This window comes from Mixophyes fleayi, chromosome 1 (genome assembly GCF_038048845.1).
Source record: "Mixophyes fleayi isolate aMixFle1 chromosome 1, aMixFle1.hap1, whole genome shotgun sequence".
Taxonomy (NCBI): Eukaryota; Metazoa; Chordata; class Amphibia; order Anura; family Limnodynastidae; genus Mixophyes; species Mixophyes fleayi.
The window spans coordinates 107,609,536-107,630,073 of NC_134402.1; the positions used below are offsets into that span (position 1 = coordinate 107,609,536).

At 41.4% G+C, this 20,538-nt stretch overlaps 1 protein-coding gene across 1 annotated transcript in view; it reads left to right on the top strand.

Annotated features, from left to right (window-relative positions):
* Positions 1–20,329, top strand: part of OTUD4 (OTU deubiquitinase 4) — a 59,764-nt gene extending 39,435 nt beyond the window's left edge. Inside the window, exons 15-20 of the mRNA XM_075199168.1 lie at positions 968–1,088; positions 6,569–6,618; positions 7,133–7,262; positions 8,986–9,243; positions 9,345–9,385; positions 17,641–20,329. Coding sequence (XP_075055269.1) covers positions 968–1,088; positions 6,569–6,618; positions 7,133–7,262; positions 8,986–9,243; positions 9,345–9,385; positions 17,641–18,801 — 1,761 coding nt within the window. The 3' untranslated portion in view covers positions 18,802–20,329. The remainder of the gene's footprint in view (positions 1–967; positions 1,089–6,568; positions 6,619–7,132; positions 7,263–8,985; positions 9,244–9,344; positions 9,386–17,640) is intronic.
* The last annotated feature ends 209 nt before the right edge of the window (positions 20,330–20,538 follow it).

The window sequence follows — 20,538 nt, forward strand, 5'->3', positions numbered from 1 at the left end:
TAACGATACCACGGTGGGTTAAATCTGTTTTCTTGTTTTTGGTCTTGCCCCTGTGTTTTTTACCCCCCCCCCCCCCCCCCCTTGATCTTCTGGGTCTAATGATTCTCTTCTTCATTTCAGACATGTTGGAGTTAGTGCAGTTAGAGAAACGTTTGAGACTAGGGGTGATAAACTCCTGGCCAACCCTAAAAAAATGTCTGTTTTGCTCAGTTTCTGAGTTAGTAGGGGACTGGTATGAGGGAGCTGGGTTATTTGCATCATCGTTGTTGAGGCTATTAAGCTTATTGATAAATTCTCATTTAGTGTTGTTAAGATCAGAAAAAGCCTTCTTAGAACCTATCTGAAAGCCTTTTTGACCGTATCTTCGTAGTTCGATGTAGAGTGGTTTTGGAATGATGGAGTACGCCCCAAATAGCGGGGGTTGAGGGGTTGGTATACCCTCTTATTGCTGCTGTCTCTTGGTATGTGCTTAATGAGAGGGGATCTAACCTGGCGATGGGGGGGTGTCGGGTGAGTATTTGTGTAGGAATAATATGATTTATCAGATCCAAGTGGGCGATGTTTCTTATGAGGGTGTGGTTGTGTACTGATAGATTTATTTTCTGAGGGTTTTCTCATGCGAAAAGATTGTCGTTTAGTGGGGGTCTTCTGGGATTATCCTTGTGTTGGTCTCATAATCCTTGACATCTCTAAGGAATTTCTTTTCTTTTATCTTTTCTTTTATCTTAATAATTATACAAACTAGGTACCTTTTGAGTGTTCTAGTTTTCTGCCCTATGTTTCAAGGTGTACATTACAAAAAATCATTTTATATCTAATATTCTTTATACCTATGTCACCTGGCGCTCATACTTTATTTGTGTGAAAGTACTTTTTCAGTTGGAAATAATTGTTTGCAAATAAAATTAGAGATCATTTCTGCATTATCAAATATGGGTTTCCCCAACTAATTACTACGTTTTTTCAGGCTTCAGTTGTTGATGCTTCTGTACAGAGTTCAGATGGATTACCTGTGAAAAAGATACCAACTCTAAACAGTGAGAAAAGCACCAGGAGGAAATCTGAAGTAGAAGACCTAAGGAATAAAGGTTGAATAACTAAATTTTTTATATCTTAGTTGCAGAATTTGAATTAGTAATTTTCTCCCTCTGACTAGCCGCATGTTGCCAAGATAGATCCTAGTAAATATATCTTCCTGCTATTTGGAGGAAGCTAGGGAGCAGGAACAGAGAATAAAATATGAATTACGCTTTTTTACTTTCTTATGTTGAAGCATATCAGTATTACATTATTATCACACAGGAACTCATGATAATTTGCAACAGTTCATAAGATACCTTACATTTTAAGTGTCTGTATAGTCTTAATAATATTAGTATTAATATTTATAAAAAGATTTTTATAGCAAATACTTAAGAGCAATAGAATATGTTAGCATGGATCAACAATCTCCTCCTCATAAAAGGGCTAAAAAAAACAAGCAGCAGATTTTGCATATAGAGTCAAGTTTTGTACCAAAGTGGGGAATGAATACATTTGCAAATCTGTCCCTGTTATATAGAGCTGCAATGTGTTTTATAAAAGTCTCTCAGGTTTCAAAAATGACACTTCCAGCAATCTATGCAAAAGATTAAAAATAATTTGAGGCTGGTGGCTTAAATAAAATTCACAGAATGTGAAACTTGCTGTATTCATTGTCACTTTCAAAAGCACAATGGCATCTCATTGGCGACACAATCCTCATGGTTATATGCCCTGACAGTGGGAGGTTAGTCATAAAATTAAATGCCTCTCTCCATACATGTGAAAGAGCTAACCTGTATTTCTCCCATGTCCAGATGGGGGACATTGGGGTATAGAATAGTGGAAAATATGGACACTTTAATAAACTTATTAACTAGTCCTAGCTCCTCTCTATACCCCCTTCCTGTTTAGACTTCAATTTAAGTTTAGTGCCCTTAGGGCTGCTAGGCAGCCCCTTTTACTGTATAGATTTATTTAAATGTTTATTTCTGCTTGGAGGCTTTTGTCTCTATTGCTAAGTGAGCCACATCTGTGATTCCAAATCAGTAGGCCGGCCTGGGCTTGGTCACTAGCCAATTCTGTGGCTGAGCATGGTCGATCTGTGTGTTTCCAAACAGTGAGTGGTCCTTCCATTCCTGGTTCTCCTCAGGGCCAGGGTCCGGCTGCTCCTGTGGTTGGGAACTCTGAGGAACCAGCCTGGGTATGAGGTCTAGCAGCTTCAGTACTAGGTTTTTTCCTCCTCATTAGAGAGGATGTTGTAATCTACTACATCCTCCTCCTCCTTTAAGCACAGATGGGTGGCAGTGCCCCTGCAGGGAAATATGTCAGATTCTGACTTCTTCCCAGGAGGAATGCAAAGTGGTTGTTAAATTGGACCTGGAGAACTCCTTTTATGTAGAGAAGGTCCCTCCTGACTGTCAGGGTGTGGAGAATTTCTGTGCGTCAGGTGCTGGAGAGTCCTTAGGCAATAGTCTCTGAGACTGCAGTGCTTACTGTTTGTACGGCTGTCAAACAATTCTTTCTTTTCCCTCTTCATCCCAGTTGGAGGATTTGTTGGGTGAGCCTGTGGTTCCCACTAAAATGGGAAGCGCCTCCACTGGTGGACGCTCTGGTTGCACGATTAGCTAATATCACTACCATCCCTCTTCCCAACACAGCCACCCTTAATTATGGTGCAGAACATAAGGTTCTTAAGTCCATTTTCGTGGTGGTGTGTGTCTTCTTGAAATTATCCCTTTTTTTGGGTTGTTTTGTTTGGGCCTGAACTTGACACCATTAACATTCAGACAACAAGCAGTAAGAGTACCTTTCTTCCTGTTAATGCTTCCAAACTCAAGATGTCGAGGTTTTGGTCTTTTCGGTCTTCCAGCAGGTCACAGGATCAGTACTCCGAAAGTCATTTGTCCGCCACCAGTTGGGTGGTTTATAGTGTGGATGTCAGGCGTGGTTTTGCCCGGCCTCCAGCTGCAGTCAAGCAGTTACTGTAACGGGCATTCTGCCCCCCTTAGGGTCTGCAGTGATGGGATGATCTTTTTGGGCCTTCCATTCAACACACAAAATAAGCCGGTATTCTGGTCATGCAGAAGATTGTAAGATCTCTTTTGGCTGTCATACAGACCTCTACACTTTTGCATGAAGGTTCTGAGAAGATGACTTTCGATGTGGTCCATTTTGCTCAGTTTAATGCAATAGAGTTTCAGCTGGAACTTCTTTCGAAGTGGAACAGATCCCACCTGAACTTTTCCAGTTGGGCGTTCCCACTTTCACCTCAAAAGCCTCAGTCGCTCCTTTGGTGACTGTAGAAGAAGAATCTCTGCAGGGGTTGCACGTTCTCAATCTGGGATTGGACTTTGGTTACAACGGATGTTATCCTTCGGGGTTGGGGTCTTTGGACTCAAAGAAACTTCCAGTCAATGTATTGGAACTGGGAGCGGTGTACTGATCAATGCTAAACATTTGCTGCATGAAAGGGCAGTGACGATAGTCGGACAATGCAGCAGCAGTCGCATATCTTCAATCACCAGGCAACCCCAAGAGTTCTTTAGCCATGCCAAGCACGCACGCGCTCTTTCTGGGCCGAAACTCATGTATGGGATGTCACAATATTCTACCACTGGGATAAAAATTGTTTTGAGGCAGATTTTCTCAGCAGGCAGACTCTGCATGCCTGTGAATGGTCCCCAGTTGTTATACCTCCAAGGGACTTAAAGAAGGTAGAGAGAGGGTGTTCCAGTCATACTAGTGGTGCCGGCTTAGCCTCAGAGAGCCTAGTAATGGGGAGCATGATGGCGAAGTGGTTAGCACTTCTGCCTTACAGCACTGAGGTCATGAGTTCAATTCCCGACCATGGCCTTATCTGTGAGGAGTTTGTATGTTCTCCCTGTGTTTGTGTGGTGCTATGGTTTCCTTCGACACTCAAAAAACATACTGGTAGGTTAATTGACTGCTAACAAATTGACCCTAGTCTGTCTGTCGGTGTTAGGGAATTTAGATTGTAAGCCCCAATGGGGCAGGGACTGATGTGAGTGAGTTCTCTGTACAGCATTGCGGAATTAGTGGCGCTACATAAATAAATGGTGATAATAATAGTACACTGACATACTCTCCATGGCGGGTGGTGTCTTCTGCTCCAGCTAGACCTGTTAAGTCAAGGACCATTTTATCATCTGTTTATAATGTCTGACTTTGTAGCTTTTGATGCCATAATTCTTCAAGCTTAAGAGCTTGTCTGAGCGCATGGTGCTGACCTTGCTTCGGGCTTAGAAACTAGGTTCTGCTAACCTTCATTCAGGCAGTGTATGTTTCTCCGGTAGCGCCATGAGATTTAAACTTTGTGTTAAATGCTTTGCAGCATTCCCATTTTGATCCCTTGGACACAATGGATTTAAACGTTCTCACATGGAAGACTGTCTTCCTTTTGGCCATTTCTACCGTTTCAGAGTTTGCAGCATTATCCTGCATCTTTCATGAGGGTAGAGCAGTTATCTCCGAACCAAGCCTTCATTCCTTCCTAAAGTGGTGTCCAGATTCCACATAAATTGTCATGCCTGCCCTGACCAAATGTCAGACTTATAGTGGGGCTGGGCAGCCTGTTGGAGGTAATATTAGGGCTTACTCCACGAGGTCAGTGAGTGCTTCCTAGGTGACATGGCATGGTTTCTCGACTGAGCAGCCACTTGGCCTTCCGTTCACACGTTTGCTTGGTTTAACGTGTTTGGGGATGCAAGTTCTGGGAGAAAGGTGCTTTGCGCTGTTTCTTCTGAGTGTTCTCACCCATGATGGTGGCATTGGGACATCACCAGTGTCCCCAAATTAAACGAGGGATAAAATAGGATTTTTATACTTGTGGAAAATCTGTTTCTTTTAGTCCACTGGGGGACACTGGACGCCCACCCTTAACGATTTGATTTCTCCTTTTGTGTGACTTGTGTTTTTGTTCAAGAGGATGTTTTTGTTTTCCTCTTTTTCTGTTGTTTTTCCTTGTTGTCTCCTTTTCTGTGGGTCTCGGTTAAACATAAACTGAAGCCTAAACAGGAAGGGGGGTATAGAAGAGAGGAGCTAGTGCTAGTTAACAAGTTTCTTAAAGTGCCCAATGCTTATTTCCAAGTACTCAATACCCTAAGGTGTGCCCCAATAGACAAAGAGGAACTGTTTTTACGTTCGTAAAAATCCTGTTACTCTGACTGAAGAATTAGTAGCAGATGTCGCTTCCAAATGCTCTGGGATGGCATTTCTTTTTTTTCTCCGTAAGATATTGTTTAATTTGAAACAATGTTATTAGCCAGGCCACTGTAGGCAATTGTGTGTTTCTCTCCAAAGAAACCAAAGTTGTATAAGAAGACGCACTACTTAACACGTTTGCTCCTTTCTGCGAATCCCATTGTAGCAAGTGGTCTGATTTTTGGAAAGAGCCATGGATTGTTTGTTAAATAAGTAATAGACTTCCTGGTCTAACAGAATCCTGGACTACAGTTTTTCAGCTTGACAAGCTCTTACTGCAGGAAGCCATCATTGTCTGGTATTAGAATTGGGTCTTTTGAACTACCAATTGGTTTCTGGTTTCCTCTGTGGAAGAGCTGTTCTCTGTTAGCAATGTCACTAAAGTCAGGTCTAGATATACACTTTTTGTTGTTCTAAGTAACTGTTTTTGTCACACTTTCCCCCATGCTTCCCCACAGCCTGAGCCCTCCATTGTTCCAACCCCCACGGCATCTTTGTATAAATAAGTATGTGGAAATAAGTCCGGCCATTCTGAGCATGTATAATATGTAAATTATTAACATACACTATAAGAAAAACACAAAACCATGATGTGCTTATTGAGCAGATTGTCGTCCCTCAACTTCCCCAGATCTAGGCCTTTATGACCTTTTCAAGGCCTAAGCTAAATAATACTATATGGACAGCCATGTTGCTTGATTGTCTTAAGATCTTTATTATTAAATTGCAAACAGTTTGAATAATTAAACTTTTTATGGTTTTACTTGTCTTTTTTTTTTTAGTGTTAAAAATATTAACAATAAATGCTCAGTGGCAAGTTTATTAGGTACACCTGTATTCCCGCTTGTTAATTCAAATATCTAATCAGCCAATCATGTGGCAGCAACCCTGTGCATATAAGCAGGCCGACATGGTCAAGAGGTTCAGTTCTTCAGATCAAACAGAATAGGTAAGAAATGTGATCTAAGTGACTTTGACCGTGGTAAGAATGATGGTGCCAGAAAGGGTGATTTAAGTTTCTCAAACTGCTGGTCCCCTGTGATTTTCACGCACACATTAGCCTCTAGTGTTTACAGGCAATGGTGTGCACAAAAAAAAAAATATCCAGTGACCTGCAGTTTTGTGCCAATATGAACCAGAATCTTTAAGGAATGTTTTCAGCGCCTTGTGAAATCCGTGCCATGAGGAATTCAAACTGTTCTGGGGACAAAGTACTACCCACCACTCGTAGGATGTACCTGATAAAGTGGTTTCTGAGTGTATGCAATCCATGACTGCATCCTATTTTCATTGCAGCAATCTTTGATTTTATTTTTTAATTAAGGTTCCAAATTGGTTCAGCCAGCACGAGTGAGTGACCAGAAATTAAGTGAGGTAAGTTCTATATGAAACATAATGCTATTTGGACCACAATGTTTTAAAGAAGTGTATGTGTAAGTTTAGTTGTAAAGCAACGTGTAACCTGTAGCGCTATAATTTATAAGTTTATAGGGCTACAATACAGTAAAAATTGTATGTTACTGGAAAATACATTACATAGATGGGCATAAAAAACACATAAATAGCAGGTCCTTGCACCCAGGAAACTTAGTATAAATTTATGGGGATAAAATACAGTAGGTCAAAATTTTAATGTAACATTTTTATATAGTTAAAATATCAAAGTGCAAATCATGGGTTATATACTTATTTGCCTGCTTCACTCTAAGTGATGCTTGAGGATTGTTTTAAAAGTATGAATGGAGCACAGTAGATGTTGGAAAGTCGACATGTAGGATATCGTATGTAAGAGTTATATTGGAGCGAATGCTTTGGTAGTACAGAAGAATTAAGCGTTAGAACTAGTTGTGATTGATTATGTGCTCATAACAATGGCTTTAATTTGTAGGAAATTACAAATCCGCTTGCTACCTCTGAAGTTGTCTTATTACACGATGTCACTGTTCTTCCAACCCCTGCTGAGCAGCAGACACCAACCACAGTGCCTTCTGTACCACCAGTGGTACCACCCTGGTCAGGTCAGTCCATGTCATAAATTGGTGGTATACAGTACAATCATTATCCCATATGTGCATGTACAATCATTAATTAGTATGTAAAGCATTCCGTGCTTTAATTCTTCATTGTGTTACTTTAAGATTTAGAGATACTTATTCTATATTCATATAACTGGAACTTCAGTGGAGCATATGGTGCACTTCTTCAATTACAGCTAAGTTTTATGTATTTCTTTACCTTGGATTCCTCACAGTCTGTTCAAATATTTAATCTCTTTGTGGATGTTGAGTAGTCTAGGGTACAACTGGATTCATTTTCATTTATTAAAGCAGAAGACCATATTCATGCTGGCCACCACACACCTCTGGCATGCAACCAGGCTAATTTGGCCACATGTGGTAAGATGACATACAGCCCATACAGAGTTGGACATAGGCCTGTTTGCGAAAGATCTGTAATTTAGTACTACGCATGCCCACGAAACAAGTCGCATACATATGTGCTGATGCAGATTTTCTTTCATCTGACACTTGCGCCTGCTCGTGTCTGGAGAGACGAGGAAGGGAAGGGGCATAGGCCGAGTAATTGCAACCAAATGCAGACCAACCCATAGACATATACACATGTCAATTGTGGTATCAATATACGTGTGCATGTGAGCAGTTGCAAATACGTGCTGATGATGGTGATGGACGCCAGCACAAGCTTAGCCACTTCTGATTGGCTGATTGTAGATTCACCTCTGAAGCTGATAGGTGCTTTCTTCATTGATCTAGCATATATATTATGATTTTGTGAACATATTTTAGCAAGATCTAGTATTTTTTGTGCTGAAATCCAACGTTTACAAAATTGGATGTAAATAAATCTATGTCTGATGTAAACCTGGTACAAATACTGCAGGTGCAAAGCTGCACATATCTTGCTATTCGTCCAACCTTATGTATTCACGCAATTACAGGATTTTTATTTGTGAACACATTTTACCTCTGAGTGCATAGAACCGTTTGGCCCTATATCGTATTCGTGTACAAACTAATGTGATATAGGGCCAAACGGTCATTTATTGTGTGATTTGGCCCGATAGTCGGCTGAAAATCCTGTAGCGTGTACCTAGCATAACCCCACATAAGCCCTAATGTGTTCATCTCCTATCAGAATTTGTTGATTAAAGTCTCATTGATCCTGATTGCATGTGTTTCAATAAACTGTTTTATCAGGAACATAATTGAATGTTCATGAAATTGATATGTAGGATAACATTTCACCATGTGCTTGGTTGTATAGTGATTTACCAAACACTGTAATGTTTCAGCTTTGCGGTTATATTATTTAAATAGACATAATATTGCTTTCTGCTGAATTAACTTGGTTTAACTTGTGCCAAGTTCTCCTCTTTTCTCCATTGCTCTTTTACTTGCTCTTTTAAATGGAATTTTTGGTACAAGTGCTCATAACACAATAAAGTAAGAAATTGCATGTAGATGAGATGTGAAGAAACCTTGTATTGATATCACAGTTACTTATCGCATAAATTCCACAAATTTTGTCTTTCTGCTGAGCTCTTTGTCTAAGATGTTGGCAAGGAACATGGAGTTGCCATGAGCAGCAATGTTGCATGTGTTTTTTAGACGTTTTTCCAGGCCTTTTATATCTTTTTTTTTTCTACATATGCAGCCATATATCTGTATCCTATGCTATTTTCATAATGAAATGGCTGATGTAGTTTGCTTTTATTCTTAGGTATTTCAGAACAGATGCCTGTTTCTCCCGGAACTGGGTCTGACTCTACTATGTTACAACCTCAGGTGACATCAAATACATTCTCACCACTTACAGTTTCAATGCCAGCAGTTAACCAGCCCTTACTGCCTGTGCCTCAGTCACTGAGTGCTTACCAGGACCCTCTTTATCCTGGATTTCCTGTGAATGAAAAGGGGGAGAGAACCACTGCACCTCCTCCCTACTCCATTTGTAAGAATGGAGATGACCTACCTAGTGGTAAGTCATATTGGCGGAAGGGAATTGTCTTCTGTTTTTCCAAATTAAAGATCTGTTCTCTAATGGAATAAGTTTATTACCTTATTTTTTTTTCCTTTTAGATAAAAGCATCCTCCATTTTTTCTACAACCTCGGTATAAAGGTTAGTTGATTTTCTTTTTTCCTCGTGTATATACTTTAAGTCTTAGCAAGAGTGTACTCATTACATTGACCCTTTCCCTTCACTGCTTGCTCAGAGTTGAGACATTGTCCTTTACGTATTTAACGCTTTCATACAGCATATTGTGTACAAGTAGGGTACTGCTACTTTCACAGGTCAGAATTGTGTACTTTGTGAGACACCCTTACAATTAATTGAAGACCAGATTAAGGGCCACTTGGGCCTGGGGCTGAAAATTATAACGGGCTATCGTGAGAGGTACTGTCCTAACGGAGGTGTGGCCAGTGATGTGTGGGTGTGGTCAGTTGTGTGTCGACGTGGCCATCACCATGAAGGGCATACCTTGCACTTCCCTCTAGCCACCTTCATCTACCTTCCATCTTCCCTTATATAAAGAGTGCACCACTAACTGGTTTACACAACATGTATTTAAAGTGAATAGTGGAAACGCGTCCCAGCTGTCCCTCATGCCGAGACGAGCTCCTGGCTTATCAGGATAGTCCCCTAAAATATAGAATTGGGACAGTTGCGAGATAAAGGTATATTATTTTATTGACCATTGAAGACAAAAGAAGATTTTTACTTACCACAAAATCGATTTCTCTTACTCCATTGGGGGAAACTGCGAGACATTGGTTATAATAGATGGGACTAGGAGTTTAGGCACTTATCAGCTTGTTTGTTCCTTACACTCCTCCCCTACTATGCCCCTCATCTCCAGCTCAGACCTCAGTTTTGTTTAACCAAGCCAGGAAGAAAGGAGAAGCAATACAGAAAATAGCACCAGAAACAGCACTACATTCAGAGCAAGTGAGGGTGCGCAGTGTCCCCCACAATGGAGTAAGAGAAATAGATTTTACAGTGAGTAAAAATTTTCTTTTCTCTTTCCTACCATTGGGGGGAAACTGCGAGACATTGGGACATACCAAAGCTGCCTCTAAGGGGGGGGATTGCTCTGGAATAGCTGCGCGCAACATCCTGCTGCCAAAGGTCGCTCTGATGCAAAGCCATGCCACTAAGAACTGTGCAGAAGTTGTGGGCGTTGTCACTGTGCACAACTGCTCCTGTGAAGCACCCTGAGGTGCTGTCTAAGAAGCGCCAATCCCCCTGGAGAGTGAGCTTTAAAAGTCACTTGAACAAGATGAGGGTCACAAACAGAATCCAACAGAATGGTGGAAGAGATGTAGCGGGTAAGAAACTATTTGGAAACTGGCCAACCCCGCTATTGAGCGTCAAGAGCACAAACCACATCCAGCCGACGAGGAGTGTCACACGAAAAGAATAAGAGCATTCTTAAGCACAAGCCCCTGCGTCAAGTGAGATGCAGACACTATCCTCTGAACCAATAGTGCCCGGTGTGACGCACCGCTGTATCTTCTTGGAGAAGTAAGATGTGGGAGTGCAATCCACACTTCCGACACCCTGCGAACCAAGGCGATATCCAAGGGATCACCCCTACCCTGGGATGACATAATTTCCCAAAATCAGATGGTCAAGGGAGGCCAAAGGAAGCGCTCTGATGACGTGATCTAGATTTCATGGCTTCACCTGACCAACCAAAGGGGGGCTGAACCTGAAGAAAAGAAAACCTCCAATGATCCTGTAAACCAGTGGTAGATGGAGAGCACCAGAGGCTGCACTTTGAGAAAACCAAAGTGGAGTCTCGTATTGGAGCCAGGTAGCGAAAGAAAACAACTTGGAGAGCCAGCACAGGGATGTGTGAAAGCATTGTGATTCACACCAAACGCTGTACAATTTTCAGACCAATGAGAACGAGTGCAGAGGATGCTACACAGGCTGTATTCAAGGTACTCAGCAGCCTTCTGCGAAGAATCTCTTCCCTACGATCCTGGTCTCAAACGCCATGTCACCAAGCTAGACTAGATCAAAAGAGTGGCAGGAGAGGCCCCTGAAATATAAGATCTGCCGGCATTGGAAGGCGGAAGGGTGGTGTCCGCACCAGCCGCCGAATGTATGAGAACTCATGTTCTGCAAGGCAAACGAGGGTCCACCAGGTTAGCTAGAAGGCACCCCCTTTAAAAACTCTCTAGCGCTCACAAGAACATGGGACATGGAAGAGAGTCCAGAGCAGTAAAGGGTGACCGTAAGGATCCTATTAATCCACCTCCACCTAACAGACTAGCGCCTGTTATGACTAGGGGTAAGGCCCTGGTGAACAACTGACTTCACTCCTGACTTATTTTGGCTAACCACCACAAGAAGGATATATGAGTGGGTTAGGACAGAGTGAATATCTGTGTGTCCAATAACATGGGAGTCAGAGCCTTTCTGGAGAATTTCCGAGTCAGAGCCTTTCTGGAGAATTTCCCTCTGGAGATGTCGGGAGTGGAGCGTGCAAATGTTACTGCCTAGAACATTGGTACCCTGGTTTCAAGAAGCCTCATGCAACTGAGAAGAGAAACTTCTGTTTGCACCAGGGGCATCCTGGTCCTGCGCTGAAGTGAGAGGGCCCTGTCCCTTGGTAGGAAAATCCTGTGGGTCACAGCATAGAAGATGAGGCATAAGAAAAGCATCTGCTATGGTAGGAAGAGTGAGGACCTGGGTAGGTGCTGAACCCAGTAGAGCACTTCCAGGAACTGGATGGAGATCTAGATCTGAGAGAGAAAAAAGTAAAAATGATGGAGCCTTCGGAAAGAGGTCGTCCAGACAGTGTATTGTTGTGACTTGGGGGCGCACGGTAGCACTGCCCTGACCGCCATTATCCCGCCACAGTGTCCAGAACGAGGGGCAGGGCCCTTAGCCGGAACTGAAGCTTCTGTACAGCCAAAGCGAAAGAGACACCGGTGCCTCCCCTAGAATGGTACATGTAAAAAGACCTGCTTGATGTCTACTGAGGCCAGGAAGTCTCTATGTTCACTGCCTGCCTGTTCACTGAAACAAGAGAATGAAGGCCTGCCTGCTGAGGGACTGCAAGATTAAATAGGACGGAAGAACCCATCTAACTGTGGGCCAGGAGGAGTTTATAATTACCCCAACCTCCGGGAATGTTACAGGCCTATAGTTTCCTCACGTAACTGCCACTGTGCATGACCATATGCTTCTCTGGGAGGTGAGGAGTGACCACGCAATGTGGCACCTCGACCCCAGAAAAAGGAACAAAAGGATTGAGAAAGTCATTGTCGTGGCCTGGTGGAGCTGATAGGAAGAGAGGTACTCTTACCTCCGATGTCCCCTGAATACCACTGTGTAATTCTGCAGAAGTGAAAGGTTCCATTTTTGGAATGTCATGTTGGATGCTTCTGGCTAACTGCTCTGACCCTAGCTGGATGGCTTTATGAATAAAGCTATGACCCTGTTGGGTCTAAACAAACTGCATGCCATCACTTAAGCCAAGTGAAGACCCGGTTACACTTCTTGTCAGAGACCCCCTTAGAGAAACCTCTCTATGGCCGCGTGGGCTGCGTAGGGATAGCAGAATAAGGGAACAGACGAACAACAGGTCTGTCAACCCCAACGGTTATTGCCTATTTAACTATTTTCTCTGCCGGTAGAGGAAAATGAGAGAAAAACTATTGCACAGCCTATATATTGTTTGTTTGCCAAAGGTCAGAACCCATGCCCATCCTATGAGAAGATGGTTTCTTAAATAGGGCGGGTGCGAATGGAACCACAGACTCACGTTCCGCAAAGATTAAAATTAGTCTAATGCACTAGCAGAGATTATCCACCCTGTGAGTGAATGTGGAATCCTCAGAGATCATAATCTTTTTGTCTGTAAATCCAAACTCAACTAGCCATTCTCTGGCGAGGAATGAACCATATTCTGATCCTGACTGTGACGCATTTTGAAAAACAAAATTATGCTGATGCCCATCCTTTGAGGGGAGGGTCGTTTAAATAGGGCAAGTGCGGATGTAGCCAGCGGCTGAAATTCCGCAGAACCTAAAGTGTGTTTGATGCTTAGGATGAAATTATCCACCCTGTGAATGGATGTGGAATCTTCTGTAAAAACAAGATCCCACTAGTGATTTCCCATGCTTACCTATGTGAGATGGTTAGCAACCCTGTCTGTATGGACTCGGACTGGGATATTGGCATAGCGCCTTCCGTCCGGAAAGATAGTCCACACAGTTCATATCAGTGGCAAGCATGAAGGTGTTCGAAAACGCGGACCCTAACATCACCTTAGTGAGTTACGGCCAATGATGCTGCCAGTGATCTAGGCCTGACCGGCTTATCCAGCTGCTGAAGCCTGATCGGAAGCACATCATTCGCAGACCTTGGCATCATAAACTGCACATCTGGGTTATGCTGTCCAAAAGATAATATAAAAAGTACATTTTGCACATGTCTAATGCCGCACGGACGTACCAGGATGACTCTTACCCCTGGAAGTCCCCATTTAGGCATAATGCAATTCTACTAAAAAGTGTCACAGAATTAATCTGTATATCATGGTATTGGCAGATGGATAATATAGTACAGAAATACCAGCCGGTCTCTTACCCCTGGAGGTCCCTTTTTTAGACAAAATGCAATAATATGGAGAGTATAACAGAATAAATCTGTATCTAATTGCTTTTGGCACATAGATAATGCAGTGGCGACATACCAGTGGATCTTTTACCCCTGAAAGTTCCCTTCTTTGACACAAAGCAATGCCAGGAAAAAAGGAGTTACAGAACAAATCTGTTTCATCGTTTTGTAATCATGTAATGTGTATATATATATATATATATATATATATATATATATATATATATATATATATATATGTATATGTCCCAAAGCAGAATTAAAGATTAACAATTTAGATAAGGGTACAGAGGCACAAACTAGAGGAGACAGCGTTAGAAGAGAGTATACTGCACCAGTATGCTATGGAAATGGCTGCTGATCGAGAGCCAATGCTGCTGGGGGAGGGGAAGTTTCGCCTCCCTGCTTACACTGTCCAGTCTACCTCTCTGCTTTGCCAAATAGCCCTATAACATGGCTGTCGGCTGCTAGTACCAAGCCCTTGGCAGCGTTAAGGTGCCCAGGCTGCTGCGCTATGTCTTCAGCGTACCGCCTCCTATGGAGTGCGATCCCTGACTGTCCTCCATAGATGAAGTGATGACTTCCGTTCCATGCTCGTTGCCTAGGGGGACAATACCAGTAAATATGTTGCGACAGGAGGAGAGGCCGTAATAGCTTCACTCCCGGCTGACCTGCATACAGCTGCTTTGTCTGCCTCCTTATCAGCAGACTCATAACCTAATGAACCTGCAGCTGCTCGTATATCTAGGGAGAGATTTGCCAGCAAGCTGTGCGAGAGGAGAGTCAGCTCAGAAGCTGCTGCCTCCTCCGCAGGGACCAGAGTGAAGGGAGCCTCGGGCTTTACACTCCTCTGGGTCTTGATTCGATCCCTGCGCTGCACCAAAAGAGGGAATAAAAATAAAAAAGTGAAAACTTATAACTATTAACAGTATAGTCAGGAGCCTATACCGAAGTGACCTATCTCCTAGGCACTTAGAAAAAAACCTGAGGTCTGAGCTGGAGAGCAGGGACATAGTAGGGGAGGAGTGTGAGGAACAAACAAGTTAAGAGCCTAAACTCCTAGTCCCACCTACTATACCCAATGTTTTGCGGTGTCCTCCAATGTTAGGAAAGAGAAAGGTAAAAAAAAACAATGGCTGATTTTTATTTTATTTTTATTTACGAAGTGCTTTAACAGAAACATACATGAAAAATGCTTTTCAGGTTTTTAAAATGGAACAAAGTACAGGGTGCTGAAAACTTAAGAAAAATAAAAAAAACAATAAATTCAATCTATCTATAAATATACTGTTTATAAATACACTAACAATTGTTTGTGTCTGTATTGCGATTAAAAGCCTGTCAAAATGACGGAAAAAATAAGAATAAGATGTATGTTGGACCAAACGAAAGGATAGAAAATCGAGTCAATTTGGAATAGCAAAGCTCATTATAAATGGTAACACATAAAAACGTAAATAAACAAAAAAGAGAAGCCAAAGAAATTATGAAAATCTAGTCAGTAGGAATAGTCCTTTGCAAACCTTTTTACCAAATTTGTGGAGGTGTGTGTTGGGGTGATATGCGGATGTGTTATAACGATATAGATAGTGACATTTAGTTACATCAAATTGTAACTGTCATAACTGTTGTGCTCTTTACTGCAACCTAGTGTTTAAACAGACACATAAAGGTGAGGAGCAGTGGTAACCTTTTATATAGATAGATATAGCGATAGATAAATACATACATACACATGAGTATATATATTATAAACATTCACTGTCCACATTATTAGGTATAGCTGAACACCTGCTAGTTGATGCAAATATCTAATCAGCCATTCATGTGGCAGAAACTCAATGTATAAACGCATGCAGACATGGGCGAGAATTGCAATTGCTGTTCAGACTAAACACCAGAATAGAGAAGAAATGTGATATAAGTGACTTTTACTGTGGAATGATTGTTGGTGCCATACGGGTTGTTTCAGTACCTCAGAAACTGTTGATCTCTTGGGATTTTTACACACAACATTCTCTAGAGTTAACAGAGAATGGTGTTAAAAACCAAAAACCGCACATCCACTCTTGAAGTGAATGTGCTACAGCAGCAAAAGACCCCACAGCACCCTTGGGATCGCCACACAACACATAGCACCCTTCTCACCGCCACAGAATACAGAGGGAAGCCATGAGACTGACAACCAATACAGAGAGCAAAATGATTGTTATTGATACAAACTGTGCAGTTAATGTGTGAGAATGTGATTATCAGCTATTTGTTATTTTCATACCTTCTAACACCTCAAATGGCCATATTGGAATGTATAAGATTTGTTATATATAACTATTCTTTCTTCATGTGTTCATACATCTGAGCAGATTTTAAAATACAAATGGTCAAACACCGTTACTGGTCAGTGACATCAGGCTATAATCTCCATTGAAAGAGTTGGTAATTTTATGTAAGAAAAGGAACTGATCCCTATGCTAATACACACGGACCATTCACACATGTATATTATGTTGTCATATAGCCTTTGTTAAAAATAAATTGTTCCTTTCTGTTGTGCTGTGTGCCAGTGATCTTGGTATGGGGCTGGGTGGAAGTTTGTGCAGCACGAGTCACACAGCATGAGTCTCACACAGCCCCACCCCACTCAGCAACAGGCAGCTTTGCAATTGGCTACCTGTTGCTCTCCAGTGACAGGACCGCCCCCCTCCTGGAAACCAAAGAAGCCGCAAGCGGGTGGCTCAAGTAACCACCCTGCACTGCTCATCGCCCCAAACCCCCTCCCCCTCCCTATGCCAAGTGCCCTCACAAAAAAAAATTGAAAATATTTGCTTTTTTTTATTTTTCCTTTTGGCAGACCTGGGCCTATTTCTGTGGAGAGGCCCATAGTTAATCTAGGCATGTATGAATTATTGACCTAACACACATTGGGATCAACCAGTCAATCATGCAGCTCTTTCTTCTATATTATATGATTTTTATTGTTTCCCTTGTAAGAGTCAATATTTCTTCAGTATAGCTTTAAGAAAAAATATATTTCTTACAGTGTGTGCTTGTAGTGTTAGTACTAAAATGCGCAGATTTGCAGTTAAAGCAAGAAAATAGTTCTTAATTACAAACGACCCCACATCTGCCTTCTAGTGCAATTGAAATCTTCAGCTTCTTTGGCATAATGGTTGTAAAGCTTAAAAGTAGGAAATACAAACCCACAAATATTCTATAGTTTCAATAAAAATTAAGCACAATCAGCTGGAGAGAGCAATCTCCAGCACCCACAAAAGGTGCGCCTTCTGACAGGCGTAAATGTATCTGTGTCCAGGTCTGAGACTGTCACATTAACGACAACATTCCCTTACTGTACCAGGCCTACACTTGCATGCCCCTTCACTGTTCTACAGCTTTAAGCGTAAGAAGTCGTAAGTGTAAGGTGCGAGCGTATCTCCATATAGAAGTAAGCGTACATACTTGGTGTCTTGTTTTCATATATAGTGCTTTGTGGATTATGAATTCCCGCAAGAATACCTGTAAAATAGCATGCCCAGTATTCAATTTTTTTTTCCATTACTGATTATATTGTGTGTGTGTGTGTGTGTGTGTGTAATATATATATATATATATATATATATATATATATATATATATATATATATATATATATATATTTATATTTGTTTATTATTGTTATAAATTATATTGTTAGAAATGACAGGACTTTAACACTTTTTTTTTATGTCCAATTTTTCCAGGCTTTTACATGTCCGATGTGGCCCCCACACTTGTACTTGCACCCTCTTCATCAAGCCTACATAAATATGTGCAGGATGTATCCAAGTATTCATGTTTACCCACAAAACCATTGGGTACAGGAAACCACTGTTGACCAAAGTGAAGCAGACCCTTCTGGCTTTGCTCATCAAAGTGACGTGGGGAATGAAAATCAGGGTGCACAGCCTGCAGCTTTATGTTCCCCAGGAGTGCTACCATCAGCTGTCCAAATGCCTGTATTTACTGGAACAATTTCTCCCCAACCTAACCAGTCAGAGGAAAAGCATCAGTTCCAGCCCCAGCCCCAGCCCCAGGGTAGTGACTTTGAAAACTCGCTAGCAAGCAAGACCATGTACCCACAGCCTTCTTTTGGACAGGGCTCTTACATGGGACCTCTTCCAATAGCTTCACAGTTTTTTCCACATGTTTGGTATGGCTACCCATATCAAGGCTACATTGAAAACCCAGTGGTACGACAGAATGTCTTCATCAACCCTCAGGATAGAGATCTGTCTGCAACCCTTTCGACAGGGGTGGTTATGGAAAATATTTCAGTTCAAGGAGCAATAAAGCAGTCCCAGGACTTAATGAGCGACTGCAAACCGGATTTGCCTCTCTTTTCTGCTGGTGCTACTGCCAGCGAGTCTGGGTTGAAAACCTCGTTGGTAAAAGCAGAACAAGTGATAACTCCTAATACACCCCAGATATTGGAGCAGCAGAGTCTTCCAGCAAAAGTAACCGATAACCAGCTGGTTCCAGCTGTTTTAAATGAAACGCCAGAAGGCAGGGAATGTGCAGAGAAAGAAATGGATCCAGTACCCATAGCAACAGCACATATAGATCCTCATGAAGAGAGGCCACATAGAGCAAGGGAAGAGAGCTCAGAGGATGAGAGGGAGGTGTCCAATATGCTGAGTAGAGGCAGACCAAAGCACTATTACAATCAGTCATATGGTACCAGGAGGCCACGGAATGAGAAGTTTTATCCGCCCAACAGAGGAGGCTACCAGTATTCTAGAAATGATGAGGCCTGGAGGGGGCAGAGAACCAGGGAAGATGGTTATCAGCATCACCGAAATGTCAGGGGCAGGCCAAGTCGGAGACGGCCAATGGGGGATGCATTTAGACAACAACATGAATAATAATTCATAGTTGATGTCTGTTTAAAAATTGTTTTGCTTTCTTTTATTTATTTGGACAGTATACTCAAGATAATAATAAAATGAAAATTCTATATTCTTTCATGTTCAGGTAAATGTTTAAAAATTTAAACCCCTGGCTAAAGTTTGTGTTTCTTAATGTTGTTGTTGCAAAATAGATAAGTGGGGGTTGTTTATAACAGTGACCATATGGTCATGGTTTATTTAAATAGAAATTTAGTACCAGAAACATTTAGTGTTCTAAGAGGTGGACAGATTGTTCAGTCTGATTTCCACACCTCAGCGCTGGGCAGATTTCTAAAAAAAAAAAAAATGTTGTTGCAGTGAAAAATTGGATGATCACACCAAATCTAGGTGTCACTTTGAAAGTTTTAAATGCCTTAGAGTTCTTTAGGGTTACTGTGCAGCTTCGTTTTGATGACCACGTTGCTTCTGAATGTGCTTCCATTCCAAAGGCCTTTCATTTTGGGATTCTCAAGCCCTGTCAATAATCAAGGGGGAGAAACTTGAATGTTGCTTATGGTGACTTGTTGTAAATAAAATTGTTTAACCACTTCAGTGCTGGGGAGGGCAGTGTTGCATTGTCTATGCGACCATGAATAAATCAGTATTTTATTTTTTATGTAACTCCCAAATCATCATGGGAATGTGGGTGTGTTTTCTCAATTGCTCTGTCCTGTAATAAAATCGCTAGTGTACCTCATAGCGCCATAGGAGTTATTGTAGTGGAATCTAGCATTTAGCAGTTGCTTTGTTTAAAACTCTGATTGGTGGTAGACGTGTATCATGCCACTTGTGGTCAGAGGCATGCTCCAGGGACATTAATTTAATTGGGATGGTAGTGTACACATTGGACTCTGGTCGATAGCTGCTAGCAATAACCTAACGTTGCAGAGTGAATGACTGACAGCCTGTGTTCCAGCACAGAACTCATAAATGCAACATGGATGCTCTACTTTGCACTGACATATCGTAAAGACGTGTAAGCATATCAAGTATTTTATTTTAGATTTTAAGTCTGGCAAACCTACACTACGTTATTACTTGTGTCTCAATATAGACATTTTTTAAGAAGCATAGAGTTTAACATAACATTATTTTTGTTATGCTGTTGTATATAAATATATCCCTTTTTATTTAGTTTTTTTTTTTTTCTTTGCTTTTGGTGGACTATTGAATGTTTCCTTTGCAAATTTACAATGTACTTGATGCTTATTGTTTCCGGTAAAGGTTTCTGAGAAGCATACTGTATATTATTGTATTTTATATCTCTTGAGTGCAGTGTGTTTTGGAAGCAGCTTTTGCTGTCCTCATGTTTACATGTTATGTTTATTGGTTTTTATTTCTTCCATACATAAAGATTAAAGAACTGATTTAGCACCATTGACTTATAGGCATGGTTAACTTTTGGTTTCTCAATGTATTCATGTTATCAGAACATCAATTGTGTGTTTGTCTTGTTTAACTTTAAAAATCTGATTGACAAATAAAATTGTCTATTTAAAACGAATGAGGAACAAAGAAATATATTTTGAATGAAACTAAACGATTCTATGTTTACTTAGTTAACCGAGAAATCCTGACATTCTCCTTATAAACAGAAAAAGCAGTAGACTATATATTTTTTGCTGCTAGACTTTAGTGTTAAATGTGGAATTCAGGAGTCAATAAGTCAGCCTTTTAATTCACAATGTTAGTTGTGAACTTATTGGATTCGTA